General features: G+C 43.9%; 1 protein-coding gene across 1 annotated transcript in view; it reads left to right on the forward strand.

The window, feature by feature from the left end:
* Positions 1-10931, forward strand: part of disc1 (DISC1 scaffold protein) — a 125116-nt gene extending 114185 nt beyond the window's left edge. Inside the window, exon 14 of the mRNA XM_067984145.1 lies at positions 1218-10931. Within this exon, the coding sequence (XP_067840246.1) occupies positions 1218-1342 (125 nt within the window). The 3' untranslated portion in view covers positions 1343-10931. The remainder of the gene's footprint in view (positions 1-1217) is intronic.
* The last annotated feature ends 3853 nt before the right edge of the window (positions 10932-14784 follow it).

A 14784-nucleotide genomic window follows, 5' to 3' on the forward strand; every position in this document is an offset into this window, starting at 1 on the left:
CTACACGTTGCCTTGATGACATCATCCACAAGCATAAGATTAACTTCCATATGAATGCTGACGATACCCAGCTTTAGTTCTCCACCACTTCCCTCGACCCCACGACTGCGCAGTGGAAAGACTGAAGCCATCATTTTCAGCCCACTTGCCACTGATTCTATCATCATCCGATCCCATATCCTCTCCATCACAAAGACTGCCTACTCTCTCCTCTGTAACATCATCCGCCTTCAACTCTGTCTCAGCCCATCTGCTACTGAAACCCTCATTCATGCCTTTGTTATCTGCAGACTCGACTATTCCAATGCTCTTCTGGCTGGTCTCCCATCTTCCACCCTCTAAACTTCAGATTATCCAAAACTCTGCTGTCCATATCCTAACCCACACCTCTCAACCATCACCTCAGTCCTCACCAACCTACATTGGCTCCTGGTCCCCCAACACCTCAAATTTAAAATTCTCATCTTCATGGCCTTGTTCCTATTTGACGCCTCCCCCCAAACACTCCGTTCCTCTGACTCTGGCCTCTAGTGCATCACCCCTCCCCTTACCCTACCATTGCTGGCCCTTCCTTGCCACCTAAGCCCCACATTCTGGAATTCCCTCTCTAAACCCTTCGACCTCTCCACCTCCCTCTCTTTAAAACCCACCTCCTTAACCAAGTTATTGGTCCCCCCGCTCCTAATATGTCCTTCATTGGCTCAGCATCCATTTTTCCTTGTGCTTCTGTTAAACACCATGGATGTTCTTTCTGTGTTAAAGGCACTATATACATACAAGCTGTCAATAATCTTTACAGCACTTTGTTAAATGTGTACTATTTACCTAACCCTCAGTGGTAGAGAACTTATTTAGCGTACCAACCTAGAGTAGTCTTTGTCCTACACTTCTTGAATTGCTGCCAATTCAACAATTATTAAACAAAGGAAGTGTTTAAAAGACGTTACTGACATGAAGCGAGTTTGACTCATTGGTGAGTTACTCTGCACTGTTAACCAAATTGATAAAGTCATTTTGTAGAATGAATCAATATTAAAATTAAAAGTATTTTACATAAGTCTAGGGTGGTAATTATTTAATCTCAAAATATTTAGAATTAATTTGAAAATGCAATTATTTTAGCTGTGCCCAGCTGGTACTTTTGTAGTCATTTCAGTTCTATAACCCCAGTAGAAAATAACTGCTATCTCCATGTTTCATCCTTAATAACTGTCCACAGTATCTACAGAGAGAAATCCAGATGGTGAAAGAAACACTCCAGGCAATGTTGAAACAGCTTTTGCCCTTAGAAGAGAAAGAAGAGGAGGAGGAGTCAGGAGATTTTGTAGTCAACAGCTGGTGACTAAAGAAGGAATTACTTGAAGGCAAATACACCTGATGTTGGCTTATAACATTCCACATGAAGACACTTTTATCATGTCTCATGTGTTATGTCTCAGCAAGCCTTAGATTTGCATTCAACCGTTACACAGTTACAAAAATATGACATGCAGTCATTATAAAGCACTTAATTTAGTTCTTGAAAATTCAAGGGCCAGGGTTTGAAATTAATGTTTTAACATTAGCTGCCTTATATCAGTAACTGTTTCTGGTATCAAATTTAACCAAGTAAAGTTTGCTTTGGTATTATATCCAAAATTAGGAACAAAGTATAGAAAAATCAAGTACAATATACAGCTTTCAATGTTTTATATAAAAAAAACAATTGGAGCTGTTTCAAACATTTCTGCACTTCTAAAAGGTAAGCCCTCCCACAATTCATGTTTGCAATATTCTATTTATTTTTCTAAATTATTTTTGATATTTCCTGACTATCTGTTTTCATCAAGATGATTAATAATAGAGATGGGGAATGGAGGCATTTTCTATTGAGAGCCCAGCTACACCATCGAGCACTCAATTCAACATAAACAAGTTTCCTCAATCAACTTTCTTATTCATAAACCCAATGTAAAATTGTGCTTTCTTATATTCAGCAAGACTACACACAGAAAAAACATAAATAAAACATTTTTTTTGTAGGACCACAGGAGCTAGCCTCCTAGTTTGCAGTAGAAGGTGGGAGGTGGCCCAGTTGATGCTGCAAAGAATATGCCCTGTTCGACTCATAATATATCTACTAAAGTGCCCCAGGATTCTTGCCCCCTTTACCCTTTCTGGTGTAGGGCAGAATTTAAGTTGAAGATTTCCAAAATTGTGCACAGCATTTGGACCATATAATAATGGCTACATGCATCAGGGAGACAGCAAGTCAAAGTGAACCAGTTGGGTTTATACAACACCTGAGGAAAAATTCAGAAAGTTCAAGATTAGTTGGTTTCATGAATCTTGCCAGACACATATACTTATGTGCCACAAAGGGCACTTCCACAGGCTAAAAAAAGGAAAGACTCCATTCCCATTATTTTATAAGGAGGATTTGGACTTACTGTGGACTTAAGGCGATTTCGCTATTTCCGAAAGAAGCAAAAGTTGAGAATAACACTACCTCAAATAGTCCAGGCACTACCCAGAATACTGCCAGTGCCAGAGATCCCAAAGATTCATATTTTCACATCACCATGAGATGATGCCACCCTGAAATACCCAAAGTTCATTGTTAAGGCAAAGATTAGCAAAGCCAACTGCTTCTCATGGGGCTAACAGCAACATCAAAGTGCCCATCAGTAATAGCAGTTGTGTGTCAGATACAAACATAGATGACTGATTCATTCAAGCTGGCTCATAAACCATCAGATATCATCTCAGCATACCCTGACTACATTTTGGGAGTTGGGATTCTTGGCTTGAGTGCACTCAGGATCTAATTTTCATAGGTGTGTTATTCTAAATGTCCTCAAGTTTATCTCTCTTCATCTAAATTGCTATTAGACTCTGTACTAGAAGATAACGGTCCAGAATTTCCCTGGGGTTTCTGCCAGACTCCCGCCATAACTCATGCAGAAGGCCAGTGGAACTCACTAGAAAATGGCAGAGACCTAGATGAGCTTGGTCCTACCATTTCCAGGCTTTTCTGAGCAGCATTGTAAAGGGCAGAAACACCACCTACCCCTTACAAGGCCAATGATGATGGGGGGGAGGCTCTGAGCTCTGGGACTCCCTAAACCAGAAGTTATCACTTCTCAGCTCTGTCAGGACTCAGCATAAGACTGCAGTCCAGTATACCGAGGGAGGTGAAGCGCACCAGACTCCAGATGGGAAGGAGTGGGCCCTACCGGGGAGATCAGGCTAAGGGAGTGCTGAATGGGAATCTTGCAGGATGCCTAGGCAGCATCCTGCCATCTTCCAAAGTCAGGCAGGTGCCAAATTTTCTGGCTGCGTGCAGCAGACAGGCAATGGAAATGCACCAGCTGGGCCCATGCAAATTAGATGCCCTCCCGCTGACCCCACAAACTCTGGCAGGGTTAGAGTTGGAGGGAACTGGCAGGCGCAATACCAGCTTAACCGCTGGGATCATGGCCTGCAGATTTTTGGGGCTGACATCTCCAACAGAGGGACTTCATTGTCGATGCCTGAAACTGTTATGGTTGGTAGCAGCTGTCAATGTCTACACAAGAAGCCATTACAATTTGAACATCCTTGCACAGTGATAGTCCGTGTCCTAGAGGGTAATGACCAATGAAGCTCCTGCAGAAAATTGAATTGGTAATTCCAAGAGCAGAATATAGTTTGCTTACTATTTACAGCTTCCAGTCCGTCTCTTATCCTGGTGATAGATGTAAGCTTAGTATGCTAGCGTGAATATCTTCAAGGCAGATAGGCACAGGGTCTGTGAATAACTTTGACCTTAAATGGTACAACAGCTTGGTGTTTGAGCTGTAGGACTAGTGTTATAACTCTTTCAGAAGTGAGGCCAAGGTAATGTTCGTCTACAACTGATCCAGTTGGTCAAGTTTAAAAGAAAGCAAGGGGCCATGCAGATTCAAAATAGCATCACGAGCAATGTATTACACTCAACTAGTAGGAGTATACAATGAAACAGTGAATTCTATGAGGCTGAACAGTAGACATTTCACTGGGACATGGTGAAATCTCAATTGCAAACATGGGACTATCCATAATCCACTGATTCTGTTCAAGCACTTAGAGCTCCAGTGCAGTAGTCCTGATGTGCGCTCTTCCTCTTGCGGAGAGGGAAATTAATTTAGATTTTCTGCCTGTTGCTACTTATACTCACAGTTGGGCAGAGGGTGCCTTAATATAAGAAGTCTTTACTAGCATTATATATCTAGGATGTTCTATGCATCAGTAATATTTTCAGTAAATATATATATTGACCATTGCAGATGAACAAACAGATGTGGGAACTCTGCTCACCCAGCATCAATTTAAACTTATACATATGGCTCTTGATAATGAGACTAATAAAGAAATATGTGAGCCAGTCAGTGGGAGATATACAGAAGAGACAAAACGCAGAGCAAGAAAAGATTCACAGATAGCGTAACAAAGAATCAGAAAAAATCACATCCATAGTTGCAAACACCACAATGAGAAAAGTTGGAGCCATACAGACACAGAAAAAAGAGTTAAGTACAGAAAGAAAGAGTGGGAAAGAAACAGTTACAACAATGGGCTGAATTTTCCTCCCTTTGGCGGGTTAGTGGCAGAGTGGGAATACAGTCCACCCTTGTGATTCCGTTGCTAACGCTGCAATTTCATCCTAGGGCCCTTATTTGCTAGGCAAGACAGGTTTGGAGCATCAGTACCATTCCTGATAGATTTACCGCCACTGATAGAGAAGGAAATACAGTTCTGCTGCAGCCCATTGAAGAGCAACATCACTTTTTTACAAGAATATCTGAAGGAGCAGGAGCTTCAGGGAGTCAGTAGCAGGAAAAAGAAAGACATTTATATAGAGTCTTTCACGACCTCACAAGTGCTTTACAACCAATGAAATACCTTTGAAGTGTAGTTACTGTTGTAATGTAGGAAATGTGGCAGCCAGTGTGCGCACAGCAAGGTCCCACAAACAGCAATGAGATAATGACCAGATAATCTGTTTTAGTGATATTGATTAAGGGATAAATATTGGAAAGTACATGGGGGCGAATTCCCCTGCTCTTCTTCGAATAGTGCTGTGGGATCTTTTACGTTCATCTGAGAGGACCAACGGGGCCTCAGTTTAACGTATAATCTGAAAGACAGCACCTCCGACACTACTGCACTGGAGTATCAGATTTTGTGTTCCTGGAGTGGCATTTGAAACCATGACCTGACTTAGAGGTGAGAATTCTACTCACTGAGTCACAGCTGACACTTAAGGGCTCCCAGATTCTTGGACACATCCATAGAGGTCCTTTTGTCAGAAGTGAGTGCCAGAAAAGCAAGACTTTTGGGCACTGAGGGGAGGAGGTAGATAGTGCAGGCTATGTGAGGGCGGAGGTGGTGGAAGCAGTCAGTGCAACCTGCAGCACTCCAAGAACTGCCACACAGTGCCAGAAGAGGGTAATGACCTCACAAGGGTGGTCAAGGTAAGTTTAGGCACTGGTGCCAACACACACTTTCTACTAATACAGCCTTTACGCACCTCTTTCATACTGTTTCACTCTCAGCACCCGTCAGGAGAAGATCTTGGACATCCATAGGCAAACAGACAGGAGAGTCTGGGAGACAGCGAGGTGGCAACAGAAGGCTGAACAAGGATGATCATATGTAATCTCAACTTCCTGAGCCTTCAGCATTCAGCAACTGTTTCTTCAAGGTGAAATACCACTGTATGCAGAGCAAAACAAGCTTTTCTGCATTTCACAATATGGGGGCACCGTGCAGGAAGATGCCATCCACTGTCTATAACTGCTGCTTCTTTATGGCATCTCACTTGTACAAGATCCAGCCTAGAGATCCCACTCAGCAGCAAATAGCTACTGAGTCAGAAAGGCTGTTACTGGGTGAAGCGCTGAGCACCAGTGAGAGTGAGGACCTAATAGTGGATGAGAGGGAGAGTGCAGTTCCTCCACTGAGGGCGGAAAAGCTACCGCCCTAAGTTGGGGAGCCTAGGGATCCAGGTCGCGGGGCCCAGTCTTCAAAAGGACTATAATATGGGATCAATCTCATGGAGGCAGTTTCTATGCATATGGTTGAGGCGATGGACAAGTGGGAGAAGCCCACTACCCACATTTGCAGCCAGATTGCAGGAAATTTCTCATGACCTGCAGAACACTCTCGAGACTGACAGCCTAGAAGTTTTCTGTGGCATCAAGGCAGCAGGATCAGTTAGTAATGACATTGGTTTAGGAGTAGCAGCTAACCGTGCCACCATGGATATTTTGAACAGGACATTTTCACAGGGCTTCCAAGACCTGGTTAAGACTATTTGTCTGTACTGACACCGACTCGTAGCAACTCTGAGCCTGTGCTCAGCATCAGTGAGCTGCAAGGAATGGGCACAGATATTGTTGTCTCTCCAGAGAGTGGAATTGGGCCTACGCATGAAGGAACTTCACACATGGGCCCAGCACCCTTGACTGTAGCAACAGACGGCTGTTGGTAGCTGGTTCCCCTGAGACAGTTGCTTCCCTCAGCCGCGAGTCACCTCTGGCCTCTAAGGCTCCACAGGAGATGGTGAAAACTGAACCTTGAAATTATGGAGCCCTGTGACAAAGAGGAAAAAATCTAAGGGAAGTCATGCATTGTACTTCAGAAACATGCAGCTGCTTATTGGTAGAGAGCATAAAGAGTATCCAGCCAGTGGCCTACATTGCTCCTTCTGGTGAAGTCACTGAATTTCCCCTTGCACTGCAGCCAGATACGCAGGTACAGCAAGCAATTAGGAAGGCAAATGATGGGCCCGATATTAGGAGGGCGGCGGGTTCGCAGCAGGGGGGTCGACTGGGCGCGTGGGTAACGCATCCAGTGAAATTGGGGTGCTCCACATGGAATCACAGGCTAATTGGAGCCACTTACCTGTGCTTCGGGGTTTCGCACTGGAAAGCTGCGCAGCGGGCGGACTGCGCATGCGCAGCATAGGCTGTCAGCTGGAGGAGCCCTATTTAAAGGGGCAGTCCTCCACTGACTGATGCTGCAGGAAATAGGAAAAATTACAGCATGGAGCAGCCCAAGGGGAAGGCTGCTCTCAGGTTTAATGATGCCTCACTCCAGGTATTATTGGATGGGGTGAGGAGGAGGGGGAGGACAGAGATCTTCCCCCCCGGCGGGCGGGAGGAAGCGGCCTGCCTCTGCCACCAAGAAGGCCTGGCTCGAGGTGGCAGAGGAGGTCACCTGTACCACCAACATATCGCGCACCTGCATACAGTGCAGGAGGCGCTTCAATGACCTAAGTAGGTCAGCCGAAGTGAGTACATTTACTCATTCCCCTACACTCCATCTGCCACATCACCGCCCCCACCCCACATCTTCTGCCAACACTACTCTATCACATCACTCCTCACACGCACTCAAACCTCATCCTCATCTTACCTGCACTTACTCACTTCGCCAGTACTCATCCCGCCACTACCACTCAACCCAATCCTCATACAATCTCATGGCTCTATTTCATACTCACCCTCTCATGCATCTCTTTCACGGTCAGCCTCACTCAACCTGCACAGGGCATGCATCACATATGTGCAGTACGAAGCGTAAGGCAAACGTGTTGTGAGCATGAAGGGAATGCACAAGGGTGTTTGAGGGTTTGTCATGGTTTTTACCTATATTTAATTTGTGATCAACTCACATAACATATATTGTCACCACTACTGCCACGTCTTTGCGAATCTTGTCTGGTTTGTGCAATAATGCCCTTTCCTGAGGATCACTATGAGGACTCACAACTGATGCCACCCATTGTGTCACTGCAGAGTGGGTGTAGGTGTATTTGCAGGGCTCTTTTGTGCAGACGACTGAGAGACGTCGGCGATGTCCCCGGTGGCACCCTGGAAGGATGCGGAGGAGAAGTTGTTGAGGGCAGTGGTGACTTTGACAGCGACAGGTAAGAAGATGATGCTCGGGCCAGCCGGGAGCAGCTCGGCATGAAGGAGTATGCAGATGTTCACGACTACATGTCGAGTGACTCTGAGCCTCCGTGTGCACTGCTGCTCAGAGAGGTCTAGGAAGCTGAGCCTCGGTCTGTGGACCCTGTGGCGAGGGTAGTGCCTTCTGCGACGCATCTCTCTCTGCCGTTGCCCTCCCTCCTGCTGTACAGGTGGATGTGTCACAGCACTGTGTTGTGGGGCTCCATGTGTCAGAGGTGGACGGCGTGGCCGGCGAGGCTGGTGATGCTGTTCGTCCTCCGAGGAGGTCATGACTGCAGCTACGGTGGCCCCCATCCGGAAGATGTACATTTGAGGGGATCCGCAAGGTAGGTAAATGTGTCTGGACACCGGGGTAAGTGTGCAAGTTGATGAATTTTATTGTTAGGAGGAGGGTGGTGGAGGCCAAACTTTGTCCAAAGTGACAGAGTGGCCTCCTGCAATGATTGAGGGTCTCCCCCGCCCCCCCCCCCCCCCACCTGACAAATGGACCTTTGCAGATGCCACAGGCTGATGGCTGCAACACGTCCATTTCAACTTGGAGTGTTTCCCCCAGTACGGGAAACAGTACCAGTTGTTTGGAAAATCCCACGCCACCTAAAATATCATGTTAATCAGGTCTCTAAATGACCTGGAGTACCTTAATGATTACCTTAAGTGGCACCCCGCCGGTTTTAATTGCCGGCAGGAGTCCCACATGTGGGGGCTGCGCGCGCATGTTAGCGTGTCACTGGGGAACCCAGAAGTGGGCGGGTTGGAGCCGGGCTCCAGACTCGCCCCGGGAATCGCCGATTTTCGCAGCCCTCCCACCACGAACACACCCGCTCGGGGGTGCGAAAATCGAGCCTGATATGTTAGCCTTTATTGCAAGGGGGTTGGTGTATAAGAGTAAGGACGTCTTGCTGCAATTATATAGGGTTCTGGTGAGACCACACCTGGAGTACTATGTACAGTTTTGGTCTCCTTACCTAAGGAAGGATATACTTGCCTTTGTACACCAGTCACTGAAAGCAAACATGCAGTTGCAGCAAGCAGTTAGGAAGGCAAACGGTATGTTGGCCTTCATTGCTAGAGGATTTGAGTACAGGAGCAAGGATGTCTTACTGCAGTTATACAGGGCCTTGATGAGACCACACCTGGAGTATTGTGTGCAGTTTTGGTCTCCTTACCGAAGAAAGGATATACTTGCCATTGAGGGAGTGCAGCGATGGTTCACCAGACTGATTCCTGGGATGGCAGGACTGTCGTATGAGGAGAGATTGGGTCGACTCAGCCTGTATTCACTCGAGTTTAGAAGAATGAGTGGGGATCTCATTGAAACATATAAAATTCTGACAGGGCTAAACAGACTGGATGCAGGGAGGATGTTTCCTCTAGCTGGTGGGGGGGGGTCCAGAATGAGGGGTCACAGTCTCAGGATACTGGGTAGGACATTTGGGACTGAGTTGAGGAGAAATTTCTTCACTTGTAGGGTGGTGAACCTGTGGAATTCTCTTACCACGGAAAGCTGTGGAGGCCAAGTCACTAAATATATTTAAGAAGGAGCTAGATAGATTTCTAGACACAAAAGGCATTAAGGGGTATGGGAAGAGAGCGGGAATATGGTATTGAGGTAAAGGATCAACCATGATCATATTGAATGGTGGAGTAGGCTCAAAGGGCCTATGTTTCTATGACTCTTGGGATGAGAGGGTTGACCTATGAGGAGAGATTGAGTAGAATGGGCCTATATTCTCTGGAGTTAGAAGAATAAGAGGTGATCTAATTGAAATGTATAAAATTCTTAGAGGGCTTGACAAGATAGACACTGAGAGGCTGTTTCCCCTGACTGGAGAGTCTAGAACTAGGGGTCATCGTCTTGAGATAAGGGGTCGGCCATTTAGGACCGAGATGAGGAAATATTTCTTCACTCACAGGGTTGTGAATCTTTGGAATTCTCTACCCTAGAGGGCTGTGGATGCTCTGTCGTTGAATATATTCAAGACGTATCGATGGGGATCAGGGATACAAAGGGAATCAAGGGATAAGGGGTTAGAGTGGGAAAGCGGAGTTGAGATAGCAGATCAGCCATGATCTTATTGAACGGCGAAGCAGGCTCGAGGGGCCGTATGGCCTACTCCTGCTCCTATTTCTTATGTTCTTAAATCTGGAAAAAGCTGGTATCAGTAAAAGTGACCATGAAGCTGTTGGATTGTTGTAAAAACTCAACTGATTCACTGATGTCCTTTAGGGAAGGAAACCTGCCGTCCTTATCCGGTCTGGCCTATATGTGGCACTAATGCCACATCAACGTGGTTGATTCTTAACTGTCCTTTGAAGTGGCCGAGCAAGCCACACAGTTGTATCAAACCCGCTACAAACTACACGGACTGCAGTGGTCCAGGAAGGCCCACTGCCACCTTCTCGGGGAGACTAGGGATGGGCAATAAATGCTGGCTTTGCCAGCGATGTCTACATCCCGAGAATGAATAAAAAATATTAAATATTAACTTTTAAGATTTCTTGTTCCACTACAAATGCCAGTAATTTGTTCCAATACTTAGCACATTTTTAATCATTAAAATCAAATATATGCATATTCTATTCCTTTAAGAGCTTATAATAAACTATAAGAACTAACTGCTAATAATAAAATGTAAACACAAAAGGTACTACCACTATGTCAAAAATATTTATCAGCCATTGAAATGTTTTTTCTAACCCTTAATGATTATGGTAAGGTAGGCAGCTCAAGAATAACCACATAATTTAATACGTGTCTTTTGTACTTGGGATTGACAGGTGAATACAGTTTGTTACTGTTTTGGATAACCTAATTAAATTTGTGTATTATAATACATATTTACAGCTCTTACTATGCAACTAATTGAATGACATAGGACTACAGGAAGTTGTTCTTCCACAGTTATGTTTTTTATACCATTAAGAACTTATAATAAACTGTAAGAATTATATGAAGAGATAGTTGCTGAGAATAATTTGTTACTAAATATGGATCTTAAATACCTGCTTCTGTGCCTGTTTTAGTTAGAAATCCCACATGTTGCTTCATTCGCCATCAAAGTTTTGAATGCAGCTGCAGTTCTTGTTCCTCTGAGTTTGGCTGTTTTGCTTTGTGCACAAGTGTCTGTTGTGGGATGGAGCAAGACACCGCAGGGAAAAGAACAAGGTAAGTGAGGGAGTTTTAAAAAGGGAAAGTGAAAAAATAATACATGGGAAGAAAAAAGAGTGACAGAGGTCAGACACCTGTCCACCTTTATACCATCTTTAAACTCAGACCTAGATTCTACACAAGATTGTCTTTGAATACCAGCTTGCTCAGAAAATTGTTATTCATTTTACTCACCTAATGCTTTGGATAATTCAGATTGTTCACACATTCAGCTGCTGCATAAAGTAAGATATTCCCTATCACCCACAAAGAAAATTACTGTGAACCTTTCTTTTAAGAAGTCCTGTTTTTTACAGATAGGGTGATTTTGCTCTCTTATATGGTATAAATACAGCCTCACTGAGACTCAGTTTCAATTCTCTTTTCTAATTAACAGTAACACCCTGCTGTTCTCAAGGCATAACTCTGTCTCTTCCTGCCCTCCCAGCCTCAAAATTGCAGTCTTAATTTTAACCATGTTTATGTTTTTGACGCCTTGGGTACGTGGGTTGTGGCTGAAATCCTCATGCCTAGGATTTGTTCACTGTTGACAGCTCAATTCTCTCCACTATGATCGTTAATATAAGATGGGTCCAGTTAACTATCGATCCATTAGTTTGATGTCAGTAATAGGGAAGATGCTTGGAATCATTAGGGATGCAATATATGACTAGTTAGACAGAGAAGGACACATCAGGGACACCCAACATACCTTCAAAAAAAGGAGGTCCTGTCTAACTTGACTGTATTTTTTGAAGAAGTCACCAAGATACTGGATGAGTGAAACCTAGACTTCAAAAAAGCTGAACTTAGGCCTGAGTTAAAATGCCGTCGGGATCCAATTGACATCATCAGACCCCGATTGGCATATTTAAAGAAGGGCCTCGCCGGATCCAGGGGGGTGCCTTTGCTGTCTGCTCAGAAGAGCAGGTTAAAATTGGATACAGCGTGGTCCATGTGGTGGTTAATTAACCCATGACATTTGAACTGAACACTCGCCTGGTTCCCACTGGGTGGGTAGGGTTAAAATGCCCCCCCATGTCAATACTTAAGAATAAGTTAGATAGTTGTTTGAAGGAAAGGGGAATAATACTGTTCATGTGGAGGATAAATACCAACACAGACTGGTTTTGGTGAATGGCCTGTTTCCGTGTTGTAATTTCTAATTAATACTCCAGAGATAAAAAAGGAAATTTTATGAAGGATGAAACAGTGATGGAAGAATTAAAAGGAAAGGACTTGTATTTATATAATGCCTTTTGTGACCTCAGGACATTTTAGAGCTTTGCAGTCAATGAATTACTTTTGAAATGTAGATACAGCCAAATTAATTTAAAATTTTTGGAATTGAGTACGTTTCACCAATTGACATCTCTGACTCCTCACTAATGTAGTTTCCATTAATGGGAATGATTACATGGGACTAATTATAAATCTAATTCTAGGGTTTTGCGTACCTAGGTGTCACAGACTGTCCTATGGTTGCTTGTTAGTTAAACTTTCAATTAGCAATTCAATTTTTAAATGATTAGATCTAGTTTAATTTAGTTTGAAATTTGGGCTACAAATTTTAAATGCTTTGTTATTTCAATTTACCTAAAATTTCAGGTTTTTTGACCACATTCAGCTATGCAACTTTAATGACTGTTTTGTGTTTTTGTGGAATTGATTCTCACATCGGACTGGTCATTGCTGACCACATGACCAATGATAATTTGCCAATGAACAAGCTAGAAGGAAATCTATATTCTTACAGTATTTTAGATGCAACGACATTTATTATATTGATTTAATAGTGAAGTCTTAAAATAACAGTAATATTGGATATGAGCATTGAGACTATTACCAGCCCTGAGGGTCTCATTGTGAATGGACACCTAACAACTAGTAATAACTGAATAGCTTCAACATAATGGGATTAGTTTTCTATACACAATCGACACAGACGTTCAAGGTAATGGGGTGGATTTTCATCTCCACCACCAGGCATGGCACATCTCCCACCCTTTATAGACTCCGCATGATTTTCATTCCATTGCTATCATTTGGTTCTATAAAGGGCGTGTGATCTGCCCAATCAGATTACCACCCAGGCGATGTGGACAAAAATCTACCCCGATGTTTATAACAGGGCTAAAGGCTGTATCAAAATGCAGCTAAAACACCTGTTTCATGGGTCCTATGAAGATAATTGGGAAAACAAAGAAATATACCTTCCCTATAATGTCCACCTTCAATCTGATAGGATGTTGCAGCTAGCATGGAGTGACTCTTCCATTTAACATAGTTGTGATTTCTTTATTGAATTGTCTGAGCAATTTAGGTATGCTTGCATCGTACTGCAATGATCTCAGCCCTCTGGCCTCAGAAACCACTCTTTTTGTGGAAACGAAAGGATGCAGACAAGCTGAAGCACTTTGAAAATGCCTCCGGGTAGGCATTAGGTGGGGTCTCTAATGGATGGAACGAACCAGATGCCATTGACGTCATAACTATTTCATGGAGGCACACCTTAATCTGGAAATTGGCCTTGGACCCTGGCACCCAACATATTTCAGGATGTTGCACTGGCAGTGGTGCTTCAGTTCTCCAGCAATGTTGTCATGTTTTGCTACCATCACTGATTCAGCCTTTGTTTTTTTCTGCATGCTCAGCTGAGCACTGGGCCTTTTTCTATAAGGCTATATAAGTTGTGGCTAAGAGGCAAAGGAAGTGACTTGTTGCAAGCCTTCACTTTTGTTTTTCTTGGATTGACCATTAAGAGTTACATAGGACCAGTATGGTGATGAGACTCCCTCTGATTTTCCTACTTCCACACCAATATGACAAGATTGGCAATTTAGTAGGGTAGTGGAGCATGAGAAGAAATCTGTTCCACCACTCCATGGCACGAGGTGACAGGGCTCCAACACACCCCACCATCATGTAAGCCTACTTTTGGTGGTTTTGTCTTTGTAAACTTCAGAGTCCCTAGTTGAAACCTGTCTTTTACATATGTGTCCCATCTTAGAACTGATTGATTTACTGTCCTGCAACTTAGGTGGAAGCACTGGACCTAATCCTGTACTTCTGGGACAAGATGCATTGCCCTTAGTGGTCATCTGACATTAACAAGTACATTCGATTCAATGCCCACTTAAGTCTCCAACCAAGCCAATCATTCCCCCTGACAGAATATCCATCTCTGAGCTTCGCAACAGGTAATAATGTTGTGGTGAGTAACGTGTGTTATGCATTTCCTGAAGAAACAAGTTTGTATTTCCAGTCAAGTGAACTCAACCATTAGGTTGGAGCACAGTACTCTTGTGAAACTGAAGCAGCTCTTAGAACCATGAAATAAAAACGGAAAATGCCGGAAAAGCTCAGCAAGCGAGGCAGCATCTGTGGAGAAAGAAACAGAGTTGACGTCGAAGTCCTTGCGTCAGAACTGGAAGATGTTAAAGAGTTAAAGTTTTTAAGCAAGTAGGAGAGGGAGGGGAGGGGAGGAAAGAACAAAGGGGAAGGTCTGTGATAGGGTAGAGGACTAGAGTGATTAAATGACAAAAGGGATGATGGTGCAAGGCAAGGAGGCTGATAATAGGACAGGTTAAGAAACAAAAGATGGGTCTGGAGTAGCTGTGAATAGCAACAGCAGAACCATTACCTGCACTTGCTGTCCGA

The sequence above is a fragment of the Heptranchias perlo genome, chromosome 5, assembly GCF_035084215.1.
Source record: "Heptranchias perlo isolate sHepPer1 chromosome 5, sHepPer1.hap1, whole genome shotgun sequence".
NCBI lineage: Eukaryota > Metazoa > Chordata > Chondrichthyes > Hexanchiformes > Hexanchidae > Heptranchias > Heptranchias perlo.